General features: G+C 39.7%; 3 protein-coding genes across 6 annotated transcripts in view; all 3 read right to left on the bottom strand.

The window, feature by feature from the left end:
• The window catches only part of LOC118803700 (tripartite motif-containing protein 16-like), a 12,442-nt gene extending 9,254 nt beyond the window's left edge, over positions 1-3,188 (bottom strand). The window contains exon 1 of the mRNA XM_036564173.1: positions 3,159-3,188. Within this exon, the coding sequence (XP_036420066.1) occupies positions 3,159-3,183 (25 nt within the window). The 5' untranslated portion in view covers positions 3,184-3,188. The remainder of the gene's footprint in view (positions 1-3,158) is intronic.
• Positions 1-3,246, bottom strand: part of LOC118803703 (tripartite motif-containing protein 16-like) — a 7,213-nt gene extending 3,967 nt beyond the window's left edge. For both annotated transcript variants that reach the window (XM_036564179.1, XM_036564178.1), the window contains exons 1-3: positions 2,593-3,246; positions 2,203-2,298; positions 1,759-1,992 (exon numbers count right to left, since the gene is read on the bottom strand). In XM_036564179.1, coding sequence (XP_036420072.1) covers positions 1,759-1,992; positions 2,203-2,298; positions 2,593-3,183 — 921 coding nt within the window. In that variant the 5' untranslated portion in view covers positions 3,184-3,246. The remainder of the gene's footprint in view (positions 1-1,758; positions 1,993-2,202; positions 2,299-2,592) is intronic.
• A 6,921-nt stretch (positions 3,247-10,167) lies between these two features.
• LOC118803696 (tripartite motif-containing protein 16-like) lies at positions 10,168-24,346 on the bottom strand. 3 transcript variants are annotated; one of them, XM_036564165.1, is made up of 7 exons: positions 23,756-24,346; positions 23,366-23,461; positions 22,923-23,156; positions 19,659-19,818; positions 19,159-19,218; positions 11,762-11,821; positions 10,168-10,866 (listed from the first exon to the last, which is right to left on the bottom strand). In XM_036564165.1, the coding sequence occupies exons 1-7, from the start codon at positions 24,344-24,346 to the stop codon at positions 10,349-10,351; spliced, it is 1,719 nt and encodes a 572-aa protein (XP_036420058.1). In that variant the 3' UTR covers positions 10,168-10,348. The 3 variants fall into 3 exon arrangements, with proteins under 3 accessions (XP_036420058.1, XP_036420060.1, XP_036420059.1); XM_036564167.1 differs by lacking the exon at positions 11,762-11,821; XM_036564166.1 differs by lacking the exons at positions 10,168-10,866; positions 11,762-11,821 and adding an exon at positions 18,172-18,822.

Raw genomic sequence — 24,346 nt, 5'->3', positions numbered from 1 at the left:
TTTACACACAATATAAAGGCCAACATGCATTTTCAAATTATGTAAAAAAAATTAAAATCAGCAAAAATGGAGACACGAGGTTTTGTTCCGACAACAGCGATATATTTGGTTAATATGGCAATATATTCTGAAATATATTTTAGTGTTTGGAATGTATTTTGATGTGGATTGCAATGTATTTGACATGTATTTCACATATACAAAAATATATGTCCATACATGTTTTCCATTGGAGCAGGCTCATTTTATACTGTGATCATGTAGATTTAATAAAATAATCAACAGCATTTAGTGGATTTATCAGGTTTGGTATCAGCTAACTAACTAACTCTTCACAAATGAGCTGTTTTCTAGCTAAAAGTTGACGGTGAAGCAAGTTATGCTGTGACTAGGCTAACATAGCTGAGGTTTCAGATGATTAGCATTTGTCTGTTTCCCTTTAAGACTTTAGATTGACAGACCCTTCAGTGTAAACTTTGTCACAAAAGATCTAATATGGATTATTGTGGACAGTACTGTAACATGGTCAGTAGTTGGCTAACTAGCTAGGCAAACAGTGTTTGCTAAAAGCCTACCTACAGTGAAACTTGGCAGTGACTGAGTGGAAAATGGCAAAAACCGAATGAAATATACCAACAACTGAGTGAAATATACCAGTGGCTGAATGTAATATGGCAAAAAACGAATGAAATATAGCAACAACTGAGTGAAATATGCCAGTGGCTGAATGTAATATGGCAAAAACTGAATGAAATATAGCAACAACTGAGTGAAATATGCCACAAACTAAAGTTTGTGACGAGTCAGTCCAGTGAATAATTGCATATTTCATCCCACTAAATAGAAACAAGTAGAGTGTAAAATGAACAACAGTGTCTGGTGTGGGCGGTAGTCTTTACGAGTGTTGTAGTACTTGAGTCCGGTTAAAAACGTTTTTTCTTACTCATCTAATGAGAAGTCTGATTTGGTAGCTACCAAGTGCTTGATGACAGGCTGAACAGTCGTAGTTACTCATTTTCAGTTCTCATGCAGGTGGAGCCCAGCGGTATGTATTCACTTCTAAAAATATAAACTAGCTCGCATTTTGCCAGAGCAATCAATGTGCTTGATATAAATATTTTTTTATTTTTGCACATAATCAACAATATTGGTCATGTTTAAAGTTATGCAATAAAATCTGTTGATTTAGAATCTAATTGATCCGTTCCATGATGGCTTAACTAAGTATTACTTGTTTTTTTTATGTTCATTCAAAAATGGAAACATTCCCTGAGAGCAGATAGGAAGGTTATTATTATTACTATGTTTTCACTGAATAATTAAAATGGATGTAGTTTAAGTTCAGATGACTTTGGGTAAGTTAGATGTTACTTGTCTTTAGTAATTGTTGATTACTAAAAGTCTTGTAGGCTCGGACTCCAATCTAGCAGTCTTGACTACAACGCTAGTTTTACAATTTAATGGTTTTAGTTCCAAATTGAATATATATATATATATACTTACATATTTCAAATATTTAACACTGAAATTCAGCATGTGCCCTCTGGCTTCAGTTACAACTATGAGTCAGTGGGTTGACTGTTCTTGTCTAAGTAAAGGCAAACATGTCAAATTTATTGTCCATGGTAACAACAGTAAGAAACAAATTCATCAGATTAGGCTGAAAAATCCTGGAGTATTCCTTTAATTAATGTTTATGGAAACCCATTTTAGAGCCTCTCTGAGGAGCAGGTTCCTCTGTAGGTGAGTGATTGTTACCTGGAGGAAGTGGATGTGATCCTCTGTGACTGAAAGCTGCTCCAGCTCAGTGTTTCTCCTCTTTAGATCATCAATCTCCTGCTGTAGGTTCTCCAGGAGTTCTTCAGTTTGTCTCAGCTGGTTCTTCTCCTGAGTTCTGATCAGCTCTGTTACCTCAGAGCGCTTTTTCTCAATGGAGCGGATCAGCTCAGTAAAGATCCTCTCACTGTCCTCCACTGCTGCCTGTGCAGAGCGCTGTTAGGACACAAACACACAAGATGGAGCTCCATTTAAACACCAGCTATCAGTCACTCTCTCACTGGGACTCTGTGATGACTGACTGTCCACATTGTGGCTGTGTAGGATCTCTAAGTGTCCAACACTGGACTCCTCACTGTCTGACTGGAGGAGAGTCTGAGTGAGCTGTGAAACAGCTGCTCCAGCAGATCTCTGCCCAGTACTCACCTTAAGAGTGACCACAGCCTGTTTCAGCTCCTGCAGCTTCTTCTCTTTCTCCTGGAGTCTCTGCTGGGATTTCTTCTTCCTCGTTTTTAGCTGTTTCTGAGAGGGGAAAAATTGTATGTACTTAAGAGTTCAAGTTAACCCTTGTTCTACAGAGTTTATGCATTGTCATGTGAGCATTACACAGGGGTCAAACTGCTGGAGTATTGGCTGGTCAAAGGTTTATTTTTTTATCACCAGTGCTGAGCTGAACAATACATTTCTTTAACAATTCCTTGCCTACAAATTATTTATTAATCAATTGTTTGAACTCAATTGATACGACAGCTTAAACATTGTAATTGACTAATACAACTGATCAGCAATGTAATTGAATCAATTTCTATTCATTACCTGTTTCTTTTTTCTCTCTGCTGTAACTTCAACTGTATCGTGGCCTTTATGTTCATGCATCAAACACATATAGCAGATGCAGCTTTGGTCAGTACGGCAGTAGATCTCGATCAGTTTGTCATGTTGAGAGCAGATCTTCTCCTGCAGTCGTGTGGAGGCTTTGACCAGCTGGTGCTTCTTAAACGTTTGAGACTGATAGTGAGACTGAACATGAGTCTCACAGTAAGACGCCAGACACACCAAACAGGACTTGACGGCTTTGAGTTTCCTCTCAGTGCAGAAATCACACTCCACATCTCCAGGTCCAGCGTAACAGTGAGCAGGAGGAGCAGATTCGAGTTCAGTCTTCTTCACTTTCTCCACCACTTCAGCCAGCATGTTGTTTCTGCGTAGAACAGGCCTCGGAGTGAAGGTCTCTCTGCACTGGGGGCAGCTGTAGACCCCCCTCTGATCCTCCTGATTCCAGTGTTTATTAATACACACCATACAGAAACTGTGTCCACAGTGAATAGTCACTGGATCCTTCAGCAGATCCAGACAGACTGGACAGCTGAACTGGTCCTGATCTACTGAAATACTGGCCTCTGCCATTTTCCTGCAACCTAAGAGAGAGAGAGAGAGAGAGAGCAGCACTCTGAGATCAGTTTCGTTTCTCCAAACTGAGTAGGAGTGGCTTCCCATTTCTGTGTTTGTTTAAAAGTGTGGTAAAGAGAGAGAGGGTGGGGAGAGAGAGAGAGAGAGAAGAGAAGGAATGGCTGACATCACCGAAAAAACACACACATACAATACAACTAAATACAATATATTAGCAGTTAGCAGTTAGCCAACACTGGAGTAGTCAGCCAACATGGGACCCCCCAACACTGGTCTTATACATTACTGTATAAATGAATACTGTACCTGATGTTTTTTGCCACCTTATTAAAGGAATGTTGCCGGCTGCGTTGAGCTAGGGTTAGGTTTTGTTCATTCACAATGTTTGTGTCTTAAACCACATTGACAACTCTGTGCGTCCTTAATTGAGACCCGCATGCATTTTGAGCAGGCTGACAAATGTACTGGGGGTGTATTTGCAGAAAAGATCTCAATGACTTTGGCTTCTAGTGTTAATCAACATTAGCTTTGCAGCTCCAGCGCTAAACCAAACAAGCAAAATTTGGATACCAAATATCTGGGTAAGTAGAAGATTTTGTAAATCAGATTTTTTGCTGAACAGTGCAGCCCTCTCATTGTTTAATACACCAAAAAGAGCCACAGACACTCTAGTTTTACTGAACATTTCACCAGTGTGGAAACCATAATGTCATGAAACATGCCTTGATGTAATGCTAACACTTGAGGCCATTATGACGAATATGCCTAAATACTGAGATGAATGTATTACCAAGATTACTCTCACCAGGACAAGACAGTGAAAAGTGCATAGGGTGTGTCAGAGCACGACAGTGAAACAAGGTGTCAAAATGCCTCAAATCTGATTTCATACTAGTTCGTTTACTTGTCTCCAGCTCCCGTCCGCGACACAGAAGGTTAAGTGACTTAGAAAATGTGTGTGTGTATGAAGTTTACCTGTGAGTGCAACATCACCAAAACTTAAGAGGACACTGTTAACATTTCAATAGTTCAGCCAGTTTGCATTGAAGTCCCTCTACGTACAGAATGGTATAAAACAGATAGTTCCGGTCCTAAAATCTGATTGGCTGAGCCGCGTTCGAAGCCGTTGTAAAGTCCATGATATTAGCCCACCTATGACCACATCACAACAACTGAATAGTGTATCACTGCGCCACGGCACGAAAAATTCTTGTGCTGTTAATGAAAAATCTTTGACTTCAATGCTGTTTGCAGGAACCACCGAGTGTACAGATGAAGTAAGAACCCGTTTTCTGTTTAAACTGAGGGACTGGCACCTTATTTTCTTATCTAGAACCAGGCTGGTCAGCTGGCTAACAGGCTAAAAGAGCCAACAGCCTAAACAACCCCATCATTAACATCACAGGCTTAAATAAAAGTAATTACAGTCGTGATTAACTGTAAAACGGCAGTATCAAATCTAAAAATGTCACTTGAATGTTTTACACACTTCAGATGTTCATGTTTCAGTCAGAAGTCACGTCAAACCCAGGCTGAATCCCAAACGGCTCTGTACTCCCTAAATAGTGTTCTAGCTATGAAAGTTTAGAAGTTCTCGCCTCCACAGCCAAACAGTGCATCATTTATCGAGTATGAATGTTGCTGAATCTCAAATGACTATTTTTAGCTATATTATTCACTGTTGGGCTGCAGGATCCAGTGTTTAAATTACTAGGTAGGGCACTATGTAGGGAGCAGGGAGCCAAATAAGACTCACGGTGGTGATTTGGTGACCAACAATTACTTACAAAGTGAAAGATTTTACATTAAACAGTTCTGTTGTCATATGTTCTTTGTTATACAACAAAAGGTTAAAAAGTTTATGAAATCACTGCAATATACAGCGAGGGGCGACTGAATACTTGTTTATGTTGATTATTATTGATAATAACTCAAGTTATTGTCTGAAAAGGTCTGTATTTTATCATAGTTTATGGTGGTCACCATTTTACAAAAGCAATAAGCCACTTGAGACCATAATGCACAGCCTCTCTTGGCTTATTGCTTTAATAAGCCTTAGCATGTAATAAATCTGGGATTATAAGGGGTTAAAATTCACTTTCCCCCAACAGACATATTTGAATAAATATTAAATATGGAAATAATATATGCTGGTATTGCATTAAATAATATTTACTTATGCAATACAGTAAATTTTCTCAGCTTCATTTATATGAAAATATTCTTATCTCAGGCTAAGCCTTAGGTGTTTGCTCAATCTGTGCATGCCCCTCCTACCAGTCCACATGTGTGGTTAAAGGAGACACATCTGTGTGTGTGTGTGTCTGTCTGTGTGTGAGTGTGAGTGAGAGTGTAAGTGAATATGTGTGTGTGAGTGTGTGTGTATGTGTGTGTGTGTGTGTGTGTGTGTGTGTGTGTGTCAAAAGTTCAGTAAAATATCCAGTTTAACAATAACACAAACAGCACATATACATTACAAATAAAACAGATGTTACAATGAGGCGAGTTCTTAATTTTCCAGTTTCAGCATTCCCATTCAGGAATTTCTTGGTTTTCTAGCCCCTGTTAGCTAGCTACAGTAAGCTAACATTTGTTAGCTCGCTACAGTAAGCTAACATTTGTTAGCTAGCTACAGTAAGCTAACATTTGTTAGCTAGCTACAGTAAGCTAACATTTGTTAGCTAGCTAAAGTCAGCTACATAGATATACGTATTTAGTTGGGTCCAGCCAGGCACGTCAACGACGCCGCCATTTTGTGGAGGTCAACATCGCTGCTGGACTCCATTCAGTACCGTTACAGAGCGGATTGTGATTGTTTTTCCTCTGGTTTTATATTAAGCCTATTTCATTTAATAGTCTATTCAGGGGATCTAAACTTTATGTAGTAGTTATTTATTTACAGTAATGGTTAAAGCTTTGTAGCTTGGTAAATTATAGCATTCCTTAATCCATTTAGATATTCATAATAGATTAATGTTGGCACCTTCTCACATGAACCTGAAGTTATCTTCTTATTTGACAGCTCTCCTTTGAATTTTACCGTTCCACCCTAAATGGTGCATCAGCCAGCTTCTTGTTTGAATTTTCCCGTTCCATCTTAAATGGTGCATCAGCCAGCTTCTTGGTTGAATTTTCCCGTTCCATCTTAAATGGTGCATCAGCCAGCTTCTTGGTTGAATTTTCCCGTTCCACCTTAAATCGTGCAGCTTCAGGCAGCAGAAAGTGACAGCTGCACCATCTAATAAAGAAGTTGTGGCTGATTTAATCCTGAGACTCGTCGTCTCTGAATACAAGAGAATCTGTTCACAAGTGGATCTTGACCTCTCAAACATGGCGGCTGCGCAGACGTATCGCCACAGATAGAGATCAACAGACAACGCGGCATCCAGGAATGAATATCTATGGTCAGCCAACATTGGTTAGCCAGCTAAGTATGCTAACATTGGTTAGCCAGCTAAGGAAGCTAATATTGGTTAGCCAGCTAAGGAAGCTAATATTGGTTAGCCAGCTAAAGAAGCTAACATTGGTTAGCCAGCTAAGGAAGCTAACATTGGTTAGCCAGCTAAGGAAGCTAACATTGGTTAGCCAGCTAAAGAAGCTAACATTGGTTAGCCAGCTAAAGAAGCTAACACTGGTTAGCTAGGTAAGGTAGCTAACATTGGTTAGCTAGCTAAGTAAGCTAACATTGGTTAGCCAGCTAAGGAAGCTAACATTGGTTAGCCAGCTAAAGAAGCTAACATTGGTTAGCTAGCTAAGGAAGCTAACATCGGTTAGTTTGCTGAATACGAGGCACAAACATTAACATTTCTAAGAAACTGCAGCAAATATGGTAGAGATTAATTCAGTTATCATCAAATTGTCGAAGCAAAGCTATAAAAAGTGAAAGAGAGAAAAAATCTCAAAACACCGGAGTTAACATGGCGCTAGCTTCAAGGCTAATAGCTATTTTAACAGTGCTCACTGTAGCTTGTGTTTAGCTTCCTGCTGAAGGCTAATAGTCTCTGATGCATCCCTGCCTAATAAATAAATACAGTACCTGATGTTTTTGTGTAGCTGCACCTCATTTAGGACATGTTTGAATTTACCTCAGAGCTGCTAACGTAGCTTCAGCTTCTCTCACGATAATGGTGCTGTTTGAATCCTCTGCAGCTGAGAGGAGACGCTTAAGCGCTGCTCACAAACACTGACAGATTTTCTTTTCCCCAGTAAAATAAAACTTATTTCCTGAACAAAAATTGATGAAATGATTCTGATGTGTTTGTACAGTGCAACTTCACAAATCTCACATAATTATTAGGACACTAAATTGTTAAAAAGATGTTTTTCGATGTTCCCATAATGACCAACAGAGCTGACCAGCACTGTGAAATCACTCAGAAAGATCTATAGCACCAAGAATTACGTTATCATTTCATATCCAGTAATAATTTAATATTCAGATGTGTCGTTTTTCAAAAGTGGTGTTAAAATTTTGTGTTTTAATTAAAAATTAATGTTTGTGATTATCATTTAATAATATTTTGTTGATCCTAATGCTTGAAATATCTTAAATAACTTGAACATCTTAAATATCTTTGGGTGAGTCATTTATAATATGTAAATCTACATTATGTAAGTTGTTATTGTATATAAAATAATAAAAATGACTAATATGACGAGTGATTCTGAACTTTTGAACAGCAGTGTACATGAAAATAACCAATAAAAAGAAGGATGTTTTTACTGTGGCAGGTGTACCCAAACCTTCCACTATCATTTCAGGATAAAATCATCAAATTAAACAGCCTAAATGTACGAGCACATCTGTTAGCTTTTAGAATACTGTTAAAATCATACTAAGCTCTCTCTGCCTCCTCCTGACTGCAGCGTCTGTTATTTGGTGCTTTGTTTTTAAACCTTTTTTCAAGTCTATTTAAACAGTGTTATTGATGTTGGTAACAGACATATGCAGCTGTATGGAGCCCTATGGCCACCAGGGGGCCTCCTTATCATTTTTGTATTATTACTAGAGAATGTGTAGAGAGGAGAATTGCCACCCTGTGTTGTCTTTTGGGTTTCGCAAACACCAGAGGGCGCCCACAAGCACGTCTAAAATGAATGGGTTACTATGGGGACTATTTGAGCAAAATCATAGTTTGAAAATGCTTAAAACATTTAAACAGAAATATATATTAATTGTCTGAACTCAGAACAACAAAAACATTTTTATACTGCTGTTATATTTCTAAGCACTTTTGAACTGAAGTTATAGTAGAACTTTATAACGGCGCTTACAGTGTGTTCACAACTTCACTGACCACAAACTGCTTCATTCAGCCAATGAGCTGTTCTGTTCACCAACCAACCCGCTTTCAGTAGCAGTAATGTCAGTGTCCTGCTCCCCAAAACCCGTTTGCTGTAGTGAAAGGAAACATTCAGGTGAGTTTTCTTTGCTTTTTTTAGTGAAATTCATTCTTCTACTTTCTAAAACTGAAGGAAAGTTCTGTGTAAGTGATTAGAAACTATTTTAACTTTTCCTTTTTTTAGCCGTTTGGCTCCATTCACTCCATTCATTGAGCACTCACTTGTGGGCATCTGGCATTTTGCAGTCCTGTTTTTGATACAAATTTAGCCCAAATGTTTACAGTTCATCTGCCAGCTCAATGTTAGTTTTTTAAAAATTTGATTGATTTATTTGGATTTGTTTTTGTTTCTGTTACTGAAGAATCAGACAGTGAAATAGTTTTTGATGTTATTTTATTTTTAAACCGTTTACAGTGTGTAAATCCGGCCCAAACAACACCACATTGACATTGTTCTGCCTGTAGCTTGTTCCAGCCCAGACAGTATAAACAAACACGAGTCACAGATGTGAACAAACAGCAACAAACAGCTTACATAATGACATCACATCAATACTCGACGTTCCCCCTTTGCTTGGACATAAACCCAAAATCATGTCGTGAATGTTTTTTTATAACTGTCTTTATAAATTCATACACTGATGTGGTGGTGGTGTGTTAGTGTGTGTTGTGCTGGTACGAGTGGATCAGACACAGCAGTGCTGCTGGAGTTTTTAAACACTGTGTCCACTCACTGTCCACTCTATTAGACACTCCTACCTTGTCGGCCCACCTTGTAGATGTGAAGTCAGAGACGATAGCTCATCTGCTGCTGCACAGTTTGTGTTGGTCATCCTCTAGTCCTTCATCAGTGGTCACAGGATGCTGCCCACAGGACGCTGCCCACAGGACGCCGTTGGCTGGATATTTTTGGTTGGTGGACTATTCTCAGTCCAGCAGTGACACTGAGGTGTTTAAAAACTCCAGCAGCACTGCTGTGTCTGATCCACTCAGACCAGCGCAACACACACTAACACACCACCACCACGTCAGTGTTTCTGCAGTTTTACATGGATATTTACTCTTTAAATGTCTTACCACAAACCATAAATTGGATACTGTTTCAGGAAAACTCAGAACACATCAGCATATTATAGTTATATCTGTATTTTTGGGGATGTTGACATTTCGTCCATAGACGATCATTCGTTTTACAGTACAGTGTTTACTAATATGGTGATCAAGAGTCGTCAGTGTGTTTATAGTGATGTCATCAGCAACCTCTACAGCCCAAACCAGCCCTTTATATGACTGTATACAGCCATTAGTTTCTTACCACTAAAACTTACTTGAGTGCTAATAGCTCCCCCTTGTGGAGAATCTTACAGGAAAAGACAATCCTGATAAAAAGGGTGTCTCTAAATACACACAAGTCCTCTTAATACAGACAACACACTGTTTATTAACAAACACAATGAGATTCATCTTATTGACGCTGATTTCCTCTGAACACATCATACGGTTTAGAAGACAAACAGTCCAGAAGGAAGAGATTAATCAGATTTGGTAAATTTAGATGAATGATTCTTGGGATTAAGATACAGATTACATTTTAACTAACTAGAAAAGTCATATCAAGTTCTCTCTCTCTCTCCTCTCTCTCTCTCTCTCTCTCTCTCTCTCACTCTCTGTGTTTTCAGTTTAATTGGCTTTTACATGCATTATTGTCAAATCCATAAAAAATCTATACATAAATATAATTTGATTGATTTGGTCTGATGGCATGAATATAAATCATTTATGAATTTACCTGAAAAGTATCCATCATATACAACAGACACTCATTTCAGATCACACAACCTCACAGTTCCACCACCAACCCAGAACCCAGCGTAGAGCGGCTGAGTGAATGTGGTGTGGACTGTGTGTAGGAGGGTCATTGTGTCAGAGACGCTGTAGAAGGACAGAGTTCCTGCCCTGTGATCCACATACACTCCTATTCTGGAGGATGATGGAGCTGAGAGCTCAGTCTTAATGTTGTTGTGCCAGAAAGTGAGAGTGGAGGAACAGTCCAGACTCCAGGACTGATTGTCGAATCCAAACCTGCTCTCATCACCCCGTCCTTTCCTGCTGATCCTTTTATATGACACTGATATGATCACCCAACCTCTACTTTCGACCTCCCAGTAACAGCGTCCACTCACACTCTCCTTACACAACACCTGAGGCCAGTAGTCAAATCTCTCTGGATGGTCAGAGTAACGCTGCTCTCCTCCTCTGTACTTCACCACTCTGTTCTGCTCAGACAGTCTGAGTCTATGATTTACAGTGTTGGGATCCAGAGTCAGTCGACAGAAATCTAAAATAATATAAAAACACATTTCAGGTGTTTATTCACAGAATGAATTTCATGATGAATAAAATATGCTTCTCAGTTGTTATTTCTACATTTCTATTTTGTTACAAAAATACAAATACAGTATAAACATAAAATACAAATGTAGAGTATTTTGATTGTTTAATGACCAACAAGGGAAAAATGCTGTGATCATATTTAAACCTCCAAACATCATTTTGTCATCAGTGACCTAAAATGCTGCTTCTTCCTGGCTGTTTAAGGTTTATTCTGATTTAAAAGGAAACATTGAATCAGGAAAATATACTGTCTAATTTAATATCTGTGTGTGTGTGAGTGTGTGTGTGTCTGTGTGTGAGTGTGTGTGTGTGTGTGTGTGTGTGTGTGAGTGTGTGTGTGTGTGTGTGTGTGTGTGTGTGTGTGTGAGGTGTGTGTGTGTGTGTGTGTACGTGTGTGTGTGTATGTGTGTGTGTGTGTGTGTGTGTGTTGTGTGTATGTGTGTATGTGTGTGTGTGTGTGTGCGTGTGTGTGTGTGTGTGTGAGTGTGTGTGTGTGTGTGTGTGTACGTGTGTATGTGTGTATGTGTGTGTGTGTGAGTGTGTGTGTGTGTGTGTGTGTGTGTGTGTGTGAGTGTGTGTGTGAGTGTGTGTGTGAGTGTGTGTGTGTGTGTGTGTGTGTGTGTGAGTGTGTGTGTACGTGTGTTGTGTGTGTGTGTGTGTGTGTGTGTGTGAGTGTGTGTGTGAGTGTGTGTGTACGTGTGTATGTGTGTATGTGTGTGTGTGTGAGTGTGTGTGTGTGTGTGTGTGTGTGTGTGTGTGTGTGTATGTGTGTCTGTGTGTGAGTGTGTGTGTGTGTGTGTGTGTGTGTGTGTGTGTGTGTGTGTGTGTGTTGTTCATACACTGTAGAAAATCTTCTCTGGTTTTTGGCTCTGAGGATAAAATCTTCTGAACTGCTGCAGCTGTGGAGACACACAAACACACTGATTTAACAGAATGAAGGAGATTAAAATGATGTTTAAAGTGGGATAAAATGTGTCATTTGCAGCAGAAGCTCCTCTTACCATGTGGAGAGACTTTACTGAACTCCTCCTTGCAGAATTCCTCTAGTCTCTCTTTCAGATCAGAGAGAGATTTCCTCACTCCATCAAATGAGGGATGTTGATGGACAGTGATGCTGGAGGAGTCCTCACATCCAGAAGAGACACTCAGAGACTGGAAACTCTACAGAGACACAACAGAATGATGAAGGTCTACACGAGTAAAAGATGATTTCAGACCAAATTAGACTTCAATCTCCAAGATACTCGTCTTACAATTAAATTTAAAAATCCAGATAAAGACCTTACTGGATTAATTCTTGTTTTAATTTATATTTTCCAAAGTAATATTTATTCTCTCCATCAGTTGCTGAGTTCAGTCAGTACAGACATTCTCTCCATCTACCTCAACCTGACACCTCAACTGATAAAGCATAACGGTGTAAGTTTGGAATTTGCCTCATATTTATTTATTCAAGCAGTTCAGCAACTGCTGACCTGCTTCTACTGTGAATGAGTTTAGAGTCAGTGTGTTCTGTTCTTTTTGATATACAGAGAATTGTCAATATTATTGTCTGTGATAATTGACAGAACAATCTAGATCCAGCAGTTTGAAAAATGCTGGTATATTCCTTTAATGAAGAACCATTTTAGAGCCTCTCTGAGGAGCAGGTTGCTCTGTAGGTGAGTGATGGTTACCTGGAGGAAATGGATGTGATCCTCTGTGACTGAAAGCTGCTCCAGCTCAGTGTTTCTCCTCTTTAGATCATCAATCTCCTGCTGCAGGTTCTCCAGGAGTTCTCCAGTTTGTCTCAGCTGGTTCTTCTCCTGAGTTTTGATCAGCTCTGTTACCTCAGAGCGCTTTTTCTCAATGGAGTGGATCAGCTCAGTAAAGATCCTCTCACTGTCCTCCACTGCTGCCTGTGCAGAGCGCTGTTAGGACACAGACACACAAGATGGAGCTCCATTTAAACACCAGCTATCATTCACTCTCTCACTGGGACTCTAGATGACTGACTGTCCACATTGTGGCTGTGTAGGATCCCAAAGTGTCCAACACTGGACTCCTCACTGTCTGACTGGAGGACAGTCTGAGTGAGCTGCCCACTACTCACCTTAAGAGTGACCACAGCCTGTTTCAGCTCCTGCAGCTTCTTCTCTTTCTGCTGGAGTCTCTGCTGGAATTTCCTCTGAACCTTCTTCAGGTGAGACTAAAGGCAAAACAATGTGTTCAGGTAACTGGGGTTGATAGATGTATTAGTGGCTGCTGAAAGTTCAGTCTTGCTCAACAAAGTGTGGACTGATGCAGCTTTGTCAGTACGGCAGTAGATCTTGACCACTTCATCATGTTGAGAGCAGATCTTCTCCTGTAGTCGTGTGGAGACTTTGACCAGCTTGTGTTTGATCAAGGCTGGAATTTCCAGATGAGGTTTAAGATGAGTTTCACAGAGAGATGCTACACACACCAAACAGGACTTGATGGCTTTGCGTTTCCTCCCAGTGCAGAAATCACACTCCACATCTCCAGGTCCAGCGTAACAGTGAGCAGGAGGAGCAGCTTGGAGTTCTGTCTTCTTCACTTTCTCCAACATTTCAGCCATCATGTTGTTTCTGCGTAGAACAGGCCTCGGAGCGAAGGTCTCTCTGCACTGGGGGCAGCTGCTTCTGTGTTTCGTTGTCACAGACAGAGGGGTGGAGAGAGAGAGAGAGAGAGAGAGAGAGAGAGAGTAGAGGAAAGGCTATTGTCAGCATATGTAAAGTTTGGCCACTGCAGTCAAATGACATTTTCTGTTGAAAATAAATTACATGGAAGAGTCACGTGAGACCACCGAGCAAGATGGCAGCTCTTTGAGTAATCTCCCTCTATACTAATAAAACAGGTATTTCAATGCTATTTCCACATAGCTGTGAGGCGAATATTAACTTTTTCCTTGCCATACGCCGTGCTTGTCAGACCGGAGTAAAAATTATACAAGTTCTGTCAAACAAAATGTCATCAAAGGGAGCTCCGTCTACCCACCTGGCAACAAGGCAAAATTCACCCTCTGATGATGCCTCTCCACAACATCTCCATGCAGGATTTGCTGACAGAAATCAGCTAAACGAATTCCACCCTACAAGGGGTAGCCTCAGATGTCCCTATAATCAAGGAAACTACAAACAAACTGCAAAGCGCCGCCAATGCTTTCTAGCAAAGGCTTGAGGAGACCAACATCTAAGACCGACAATGAGAAATCTTTAAAAATGGATTTCTCCCCATGACCTTTAAGGAAGTGTTGTTTATTTAAATAGCGATGATGTGATTCCGCTGACACCATCTTCCTTGTATAAGATGTTTATTACAAAGTAAAACAGTATCATATCAAGCACTATAAAGTACCTGAGAGGGGATCCGTGCCAATTCTAAAGTGTCCCCTCTAGAACAGAATATCCAGCTGCTTATATACGGTGCTTGTTTATGAAAAAGGGAACAAAACATATGGTCCTTTTTAAAATGATCTCATCTATTTGGAACTAAGAGAGAGAGGCCTTTGGACCAGGGGGCCTTTGGACCAGGGGGGCCCCTTAACATAAACATTCCGAACCCTGCAAAAACAGATAACACAGAGGACTTCAGACCTCAACGTATACTAGAAGTTAAGAGTGTTTTTTTACCTTATTTTACAAAGCCACTCTTCTAAATACACCTCAGAAGCCTTGATTTCATTGATACCAAAAAAGATAAAGACCGTCCTGCCCAAGCCAGTTTTAGACCAGTTAGCTTAATAAATGTGGATTCTAAAAGTCTAACTAAGTTCTTGGCCACACGCGTGGAAAAGTACTACCAACTAGGGGTTGTGCAGACCAGTCAACTTGCTCGGCGGTGATGCTTCAAACTTGATGTCGATGTGGCTGATCATGTGTTCATGGCCCTAACAACAATGGATGCCTCAGACAAGACAAGTCTGGTGATTTCAGGGTCTGTATCTCTGGTTTTCTGAAGGCTAGCAATTGCAATCCATCCTTGTTGGAAAGAGCACATCATACTCTACTTACCTGTTGGGTTTGACTTCATTCCAACATTTTTCCACTGATCTACAGTGCTTCAAAGATCAGATATTGGACGTCATTATCTGCAGTTTCCCAAAGATTACAATAAAAGGTCATGCATTTCCGCAATGCCGCCTACGGTGCACCTGATACAAATTGGCAAGATTCCAGGGTCTGTATTTCTCATTCCCTGAAGGCTAGCAGTGCGATCCAGGGCTCACTGGAAAGGGTATATCACTCTCTACTGACGTGTGGAGTTTGGCTTAGTCAGGGGTTTTTAAAGTCGATTGTTCCAAAGTGTTCCCTTCTCCTGTGGTTTTATTTATGATGTCATCAATGATTAGTCGACATTGACTTGACTTTCATCACATAACTGTCAACTTCAAAACATCTGAAGTTGTGTAACCCCTAGTACCAACAGTTATACACACACCCTGACCGAGTGGGCTTTATTCGTAACCACACCTCTACTGACAATATGAGAAGACTGTTACGTATTTTATGGCTTAATACATCAGTGGATGTACCAGTTATGGCCGTTTCCCTGGACGCAGAAAAGGCGTTTGATAGAGTCCAGTGGATTTGGTCCTTCTATAATTAAGTGGATAAAAATTCTGTATACAGTAGTATATATAGTAGTATATATATAGTAGCACTAACGAATCAGCGCTCAGTAGCAGTAATGCTAAATAATCAGCCCTCAGTAGCAGTAATGCTAAATAATCAGCACTCAGTAGCAGTAATGCTAACTAATCAGTACTCAGTAGCATAATGCTATAATCAGCTCAGTAGCAGTAATGCTAAATAATCAGCACTCAGTAGCAGTAATGCTAACTAATCAGTACTCAGTAGCAATAATGCTTACTAATCAGTTCTCAGTAGCAGTAATGCTTACTAATCAGTACTCAGTAGCAGTAATGCTTACTAATCAGTACTCAGTAGCAATAATGCTAACCAATCAGCACTCAGTAGCAGTAATGCTTACCGATCAGCACTTAGTAGCAGTAATGCTTACTAATCAGTACTCAGTAGCAATAATGCTAACCAATCAGCACTCAGTAGCAGTAATGCTAACCAATCAGCACTCAGTAGCAGTAATGCTAACCAATCAGCACTCAGTAGCAGTAATGCTTACTAATCAGTACTCAGTATCAGTAATGCTAACCAATCAGCACTCAGTAGCAGTAATGCTAACCAATCAGCACTCAGTAGCAGTAATGCTTACTAATCAGCACTCACTATCGTAATGCTAACCAATCAGCACTCAGTAGCAGTAATGCTAACCAATCAGCACTCAGTAGCAGTAATGCTTACTAATCAGTACTCAGTATCAGTAATGCTTACTAATCAGTACTCAGTAGCAGTAATGCCAAACAATCAGTACTCAGTAACAGTAATGCTAACCAGTCAGTACTCAGTAGCAGTAATGCTAGCCCAAAAACCTGTTTTCTGTAGAAAAACAGAAATCAATTTTCCTTACTTTTTTTTTAAATGTAATACATCCAGCTACGTTCCAAAAATAAAAGAAAGTCCCTGATAAACGGTTAGAAACAGGTTTAATTTTTTGTTTTAAGCCGTTTTGCTCCATTTACCTCCATTCACTGAGAACTCACTAGAGGGTGCCCTCTAGCATTTTGGGATCAAATGTTTGATATAACCCTCACCCTATAGGGGAATATGATATATTCCCTTTTAGTGACACACACAAAAACCTACTTAAGTGCTAACAGCTCCCCCTTGTGGAGAATATAAGGAATATCTATGGTAAAAAAAAAGGGTGTTCTCTTTATAAAGATAGGTCATTTGTATTTAAATTATATATGTATTTTTTCATTGGTAAAGCATTTTGAATGACCACAGTCTATAAAAGGTGATATATAAATGAAGTTGCCTTTGCCTAATATTAATACAGACACCACCCACTATTTTTAATGTACAATCAATAATCCTTTAAATTCAGTTTGCCTTATCAGATGAAAAATTTTATAATCTGTTGTGCTTTAATTTGTAAAATGTAATCTGTGAGTCTACGCTGCCAGAAAATTCAGTAAGGACACATGGAGTTTCTTACATGTAGGTGTGCTTCATACATGTCATTTTCTAAAGCAGTATAGTTGTTTTGTTCAGTAAAATTTGTCTCATTGAAATTGTATTTCTCTTAACTTTATTTGTATACCCCAATCAGACATAACATTATGACCACCTCCTTGTTTCTACGCTCATTGTCCATTTTATCAGCTCCACTTACTATATAGGTGCACTTTGTAGTTCTACAGTTACAGACTGTAGTCCATCTGTTTCTCTGATACTTTGTTAGCCCCCTTTTACCCTGTTCTTCAGTGGTCAGGACCCTCATGGACCCTCACAGAGCAGGTACTATTTGGGTGGTGGATCATTCTCAGCACTGCAGTAACACTGACATGGTGGTGGTGACATGGTGTGTTAGTGTGTGTTGTGCTGGTCTGAGTGGATCAGACACAGCGGTGCTGCTGGAGTTTTTAAACACCTCACTGTCACTGCTGGACTGAGAATAGTCCACCAACCAAAGACATCCAGCCAACAGCGTCCTGTGGGCAGCGTCCTGTGACCACTGATGAAGGACTAGAGGATGACCAGCACAAACTGTGCAGCAGCTGATGAGCTATCGTCTCTGACTTCACATCTACAAGGTGGACTGACAAGGTAGGAGTGTCTAATAGAGTGGACAGTGAGTGGACACAGTGTTTAAAAACTCCAGCAGCACTGCTGTGTCTGATCCACTCAGACCAGCGCAACACACACTAACACACCACCACAACCACCACGTCAGTGTTACTGCAGTGCTGAGAATGATCCACCACCCAAAGAGTACCTGCTCTGTGAGGGTCCATGGGGGTCCTGACCACTGAAGAACAGGGTAAAAGGGGGCTAACAAAGTATCAGAGAAACAGATGGACTACAGTCTGTAACTGTAGAACTACAAAGTGCATCTATATAGTAATTGGAGCTGATAAAATGGACAATGAGTGTAGAAACAAGGAGGTGGTCATAATGTTATGCCTGTGTATTGTTGTATTATGCATTTTAACAGCTGATCAGAAATCTCTGTAACTCTCCCAGTCCTGCCCTTTACAGTGATTGTAGATTACAAGATAATCGCTAGACAGGTCATATCTCTCTCTCTCTGCTTTGCATGTAATATTGTCAAGGCAATTAGAAAATAATAGTATAGAACAACCAAATAATAATAAGTAGAGACAAAATAGTTTTTGAAGGATATTTGATAGGTTGGGAGTCTGTGTTAACAGAAAACGCAGTGTCAATGATTTATGAATCTCCGCAAAGGTATCCAGAAAGTACAACATTCACTCATTTCACATCACATAAGCGTATACTTCCAACAATCCCAAACAGACCACCAAGCAAAAGCCCTCCAACCCCAAACCCAGCGTAGAGCGGCTGAGTGAATGTGGTGTGGACTGTGTGTAGGAGGGTCATTGTGTCAGAGACTCTGTAGAAGGACAGAGTTCCTGCACTGTGATCCACATACACTCCTATTCTGGAGGATGATGGAGCTGAGAGCTCAGTCTGAATGTTGTTGTGACAGAAAATGAGAGGGGAACAGTGCAGACTCCAGGACTGATGGTTAAATCCAAATGTGCACTCATCACCCCATCCTTTCCTGCTGATCCCTTTATATGACACTGATATGGACACCCATCCGTTCCACTCGACCTCCCAGTAACAGCGTCCACTCACACTCTCCTTACACAACACCTGCCAGCAGTAGTCAAATCTCTCTGGATGGTCAGAGTAACACTGCTCTTCTCTTCTCCACATCACCTCTCTGTTGTCCTCACACAGACTGAGCTCATTATTTGCTGTGTTGGGATCCAGAGTCAGTGGACAGAAATCTAAAAAAGGGGGGAAAAATATTTTCAGTCTCTGTCTAATGTATTTCTCAGGAGTGCCCCCACAAAATGCCCTTTGAAACATCACAGCCAAAGTCTGTGCGTATCACTTCATTAAACTAGTATTTGTGAATGTGCATGTCTGTGTGTGAATTGTGTGTGTATGTGTGTGTGTGTATGTTTGTGCATATCTGTGTGTGTGTGTGTGTGGGTGTGTGTGTGAGTGTGTGTGTGTGCGTGTGTGTGTGTGTGTGTGTATGTGTGTGTGTGTATGTTTGTGCATATCTGTGTGTGTGTGTGTGTGGGTGTGTGTGTGAGTGTCTGTGTGTGTGTTCATACACTGTAGAAAATCTTCTCTGGTTTTTGGCTCTGAGGATAAGATGGTCTGAACTGCTGCAGCTGTGGAGACACACAAACACACTGATTTAACAGAATGAATGAAGGAGCTGAATACAGAAAAAAGATAAGAAAAAAATAAATGATTATCACAACATAAAGAGTGATATTCTATAAATAAAGGACTTGGGATCAGTTAATGTTTTGTAGAAAGTTTCTTTCTCTCTCTCTCTCTCTCTCTCTCTCTCTCTCTCTCTCTCTCAGTAAGACTATCGAAGGCATATTACATAATTTCTGTGCAGCTTCAGAAAACTGCTGACTGACTTTCACCCCATTATAGCAAGATTTCAGTGTGTGTGTGTGTGTGTGTGTGTGTGTGTGTGTGTGTGTGTGTGTGTGTGAGTGTGTGTGTGAGTGTGTGAGCGTGTGTACATGTTCGTGTATTATCGTTTATGTATATTTTCATTAGTCTGTCACTGTTTCCCAGCAGAAGCTCCTCTTACCATGTGGAGAGACTTTACTGAACTCCTCCTTGCAGAATTCCTCTAGTCTCTCTTTCAGATCAGAGAGAGATTTCCTCACTCCATCAAATGAGGGATGTTGATGGACAGTGATGCTGGAGGAGTCCTCACATCCAGAAGAGACACTCAGAGACTGGAAACTCTACAGAGACACAACAGAATGAGGAAAGATAAAGGTCTACAAAAGTAAAAGATGATCTCATCTCAGGCCAAGTTAGACCAAAACATAATATAGATAGTCTCGCTCTATTTGGGCAGATGATACTTGTTTTAAGTCATTTCATTAAGTAAAATGTCAGTATATTGGCAGATAATTTTGTTTATTTTAAGAAATATTCTTAAACCAAGCAAAATTATCTGCCAATATACTGATATTTTACTTAATAAAATGACTTAGAACAAGCAAAAAATGTCTACAAATATGTAAAATACCTTTATAATAAGCTTACAACAATCTTAAAATGAGAGATATTAGATATATTGACTAGACAGACATTGTATCATATTTACAATAATTTCACTTGACAAGATAGCATTTTTTTACAGTGCAGCATCAGCAAGTTGTGTAGTAAGCTGCATTAGATACCAGTGGACCAGGCATGCAGGGTTGGAGATAAGATACAGGTAAACAATATTTATATTTATTGTTTGCCATTAAGGCGGCACGGTGGCGAAGTGGCTTATGGGCAGTCCAACATTGTGGCAGGGTTGGTCTAGGCTGTTTCTGAATATTGAATGAATCTTCCTTTCGTACCTGTTTTCTTTGATTTTGGCTAATCTGTAGCCCATGTCCTCACTAAATAGGTTTGCAGAGCTAACCATCATGTGGATCTACATGACCACCAGATCAAAGACCAGAGCAAAATGGAGGAAAGCAGAGAGAAAAGTCTCATTCAACTGTTTGGACGCAACATTAGGAAGCATCGCAGTGAGAGCGAAGATAAACATCAAGCCCACTAATAAGAAAAAAAATATATATTCCAAATGTATTTATCAAATAGATTTTTGCAATGTATGTAAATGGCCCCAAAATTATATTAGTTAAATATATTTTTAAATGCATTTATTTGTATTTGTTATAATACATTTTTTTTTCAATTGTATGTAGTTTTAACAAAGACACAGATATAACTAATTGGTACTGACTTCTGTGTTTTGCTTTGTAATTTACATTATATATTGTATCCATTTTTTCAATATCTACAACACTCGCTTTTGTCATGTTAAAGGTTTATTTGCTAATATTTAAAATCAAAATACTGGATTACAAATTTATTTCAAAAGGTATCAAACAGTAAAGTGCATAAGACAAGTATTTCGGCTATTTTCATACATTTTCAAATGTATTTGATAAATACATTTACATACATTTATTTTTATATGGTCCATTCATAGGTGTAATATTTCCCCATACATTTTAAAATATTGCTGCTGTTGGAAGAAAACCTCGTATCTCCAAAATGGTAACGTTACAGGAGAAGGAAAAAGAAGTCAATGGAACCAGACCTTATTTCCAAGTCATTTTTGGGCATTTATTTTGGTCCATCCTTCATGAAATTACACACAATATAAAGGCCAACATGCATTTTCAAATTATGTCAAAAAATGAAAATCAACAAAAATGGAGACACGAGGTTTTGTTCCGACAACAGCGATATATTTGGTTAATATGGCAATATATTCTGAAATATATTTTAGTGTTTGGAATGTATTTTGATGTGGATTGCAATGTATTTGACATGTATTTCACATATACAAAAATATATGTCCATACATGTTTTCCATTGGAGCAGGCTCATTTTATACTGTGATCATGTAGATTTAATTAAATAATCAACAGCATTTAGTGGATTTATCAGGTTTGGTATCAGCTAACTAACTAACTCTTCACAAATGAGCTGTTTTCTAGCTAAAAGTTGAAGGTGACGCAAGTTATGCTGTGACTAGGCTAACATAGCTGAGGTTTCAGATGATTAGCATTTGTCTGTTTCCCTTTAAGACTTTAGATTGACAGACCCTTCAGTGTAAACTTTGTCACAAAAGATCTAATATGGATTATTGTGGAGTTAAATATAGTACAGTACTGTAACATGGTCAGTAGCTGGCTAACTAGCTAGGCAAACAGTGTTTGCTAAAAGCCTACCTACAGTGAAACTTGGCAGTGGCTGAGTGGAATATGACAAAAACTGAACGAAATATACCAACAACTGAGTAAAATAAGCCACGAACTAAAGTTTGTGAAGAGTCAGTTAGCTGATACCAATTCACTCCAGTGAATAATTGCATATTTCATCCCACTAAATATAAACAAGTAGAGTGTAAAATGAACTTGAGTTATGTGAACTCACTGGAACACATTCTATGTGGTATAGCTGCACTTCTTACTATCTGCTGTGCAACATTGTCTGGTGTGGGTGGTAGTCTTTACGAGTGTTGTAGTACTCGAGTCTGGTCTTGGAGCCCAGCGCTATGTATTCACTTCTAAAAATATAAATTATTTTGCATTTTGCCAGAGCAATCAATGTGCTTGATATAAATATTTTTTATTTTTGCACATAATCAACAATATTTGGCATGTTTAAAGTTATGTTAGGTTAAATGTGCATTGTCCGACGGTTGAAAACCACTGTTGTATATCTTTCAATAAAATCTGTTGATTCAGAATCTAATTGATTCGTTCCATGATGGCTTAACTAAGTATTACTTGTTTTTTTTTTATGTTCATTCAAAAATGAAAACATTCCCTGAGAGCAGATAGGAAGGTTATTATTACTATGTTTTCACTGAATAATTAAAATGGATGTAGTTTATGTTCAGATGACTTTAGGTAAGTTAGATGTTACTTGTCTCAGTCACTCCTGGCCTTGGTCTTGAGTCGGACTTGATTACTAAAAGTCTTGTAGACTCGGACTCCAATCTAGCAGTTTTGACTACAACGCTAGTTTTACAGTATAACGGTTTTATTTCCAAACTGAATATATATATACTTACATATTTCAAATATTTAATACTGGAATTCAGCATGTGCCCATTGGCTTCAGTTACAACTATGAGTCAGTGGGTTGACTGTTCTTGTCCAAGTAAAGGCAAACATGTCAAATTTATTGTCCATGGTAACAACAGTAAGAAACAGATTCATCAGATTAGGCTGAAAAATCCTGGAGTATTCCTTTAATTAATGTTTATGGAAACCCATTTTAGAGCCTCTATGAGGAGCAGGTTCCTCTGTAGGTGAGCGATGGTTACCTGGAGGAATTGGATGTGATCCTCTGTGACTGAAAGCTGCTCCAGCTCAGTGTTTCTCCTCTTTAGATCATCAATCTCCTGCTGCAGGTTCTCCAGGAGTTCTTCAGTTTGTCTCAGCTGGTTCTTCTCCTGAGTTCTGATCAGCTCTGTTGCCTCAGAGCGCTTTTTCTCAATGGAGCGGATCAGCTCAGTAAAGATCCTCTCACTGTCCTCCACTGCTGCCTGTGCAGAGCGCTGTTAGGACACAGACACACAAGATGGAGCTCCATTTAAACACCAGCTATCATTCACTCTCTCACTGGGACTCTAGATGACTGACTGTCCACATTGTGGCTGTGTAGGATCCCAAAGTGTCCAACACTGGACTCCTCACTGTCTGACTGGAGGAGAGTCTGAGTGAGCTGTGAAACAGCTGGTCCAGCAGATCTCTGCCCACTACTCACCTTAAGAGTGACCACAGCCTGTTTCAGCTCCTGCAGCTTCTTCTCTTTCTCCTGGAGTCTCTGCTGGGATTCCTTCTTCCTCGTTTTTAGCTGTTTCTGAGAGGGGAAAAATTGTATGTACTTAAGAGTTCAAGTTAACCCTTGTTCTACAGAGTTTATGCATTGTCATGTGAGCATTACACAGGGGTCAAACTGCTGGAGTGTTGGCTGGTCAAAGGTTTATTTTTTTATCACCAGTGCTGAGCTGAACAATACATTTCTTTAACAATTCCTTGCCTACAAATTATTTAATAATCAATTGTTTGAACTCAATTGATACGACAGCTTAAACATTGTAATTGACTAATACAACTGATCAGCAATGTAATTGAATCAATTTCTATTCATTACCTGTTTCTTTTTTCTCTCTGCTGCAACTTCAACTGTATCGTGGCCTTTGTGGTCGTGCATCAAACACATATAGCAGATGCAGCTTTGGTCAGTATGGCAGTAGATCTCGATCAGTTTGTCATGTTGAGGGCAGATCTTCTCCTGTAGTCGTTTGGAGGCTTTGACCAGCTGGTGCTTCTTAAACGTTAGTGAATGATAGTGAGACTGAACATGAGTCTCACAGTAAGACGCCAGACACACCAAACAGGACTTGATGGCTTCGCGTTTTCTCCCAGTACAGAAATCACACTCCACATCTCCAGGTCCAGCGTAACAGTGAGCAGGAGGAGCAGCTTGGAGTTCTGTCTTCTTCACTTTCTCCACCACTTCAGCCAGCATGTTGTTTCTGCGTAGAACAGGCCTCGGAGTGAAGGTCTCTCTGCACTGGGGGCAGCTGTAGACCTTCCTCTGATCCTCTTGATTCCAGTGTTTATTAATACACACCATACAGTAAGAGTGTCCACAGTGAATGGTCACTGGGTCCTTCAGCAGATCCAGACAGACTGGACAGCTGAACTGGTCCTGATCTACTGAAATACTGGTCTCTGCCAT

This window comes from Colossoma macropomum, unplaced genomic scaffold, assembly GCF_904425465.1.
Source record: "Colossoma macropomum unplaced genomic scaffold, Colossoma_macropomum, whole genome shotgun sequence".
NCBI classification, from domain to species: Eukaryota; Metazoa; Chordata; class Actinopteri; order Characiformes; family Serrasalmidae; genus Colossoma; species Colossoma macropomum.
This window is presented reverse-complemented; position numbering and strand designations above follow the sequence as displayed.

What these genes read in the sequence shown, in the direction of transcription:
- LOC118803696 (XM_036564165.1), bottom strand. Translation starts at nt 24,346, where the DNA reads ATGGCAGAGACCAGTATTTCAGTAGATCAGGACCAGTTCAGCTGTCCA. An exon ending in AGGCTGTGGTCACTCTTAAG is followed by an intron (nt 23,157 to 23,365) that starts GTGAGTAGTGGG and finishes GTGTCCTAACAG; the next exon opens with CGCTCTGCACAGGCAGCAGT. An exon ending in CAGTAAAGTCTCTCCACATG is followed by an intron (nt 19,219 to 19,658) that starts GTAAGAGGAGCT and finishes GTGTCTCCACAG; the next exon opens with CTGCAGCAGTTCAGACCATC.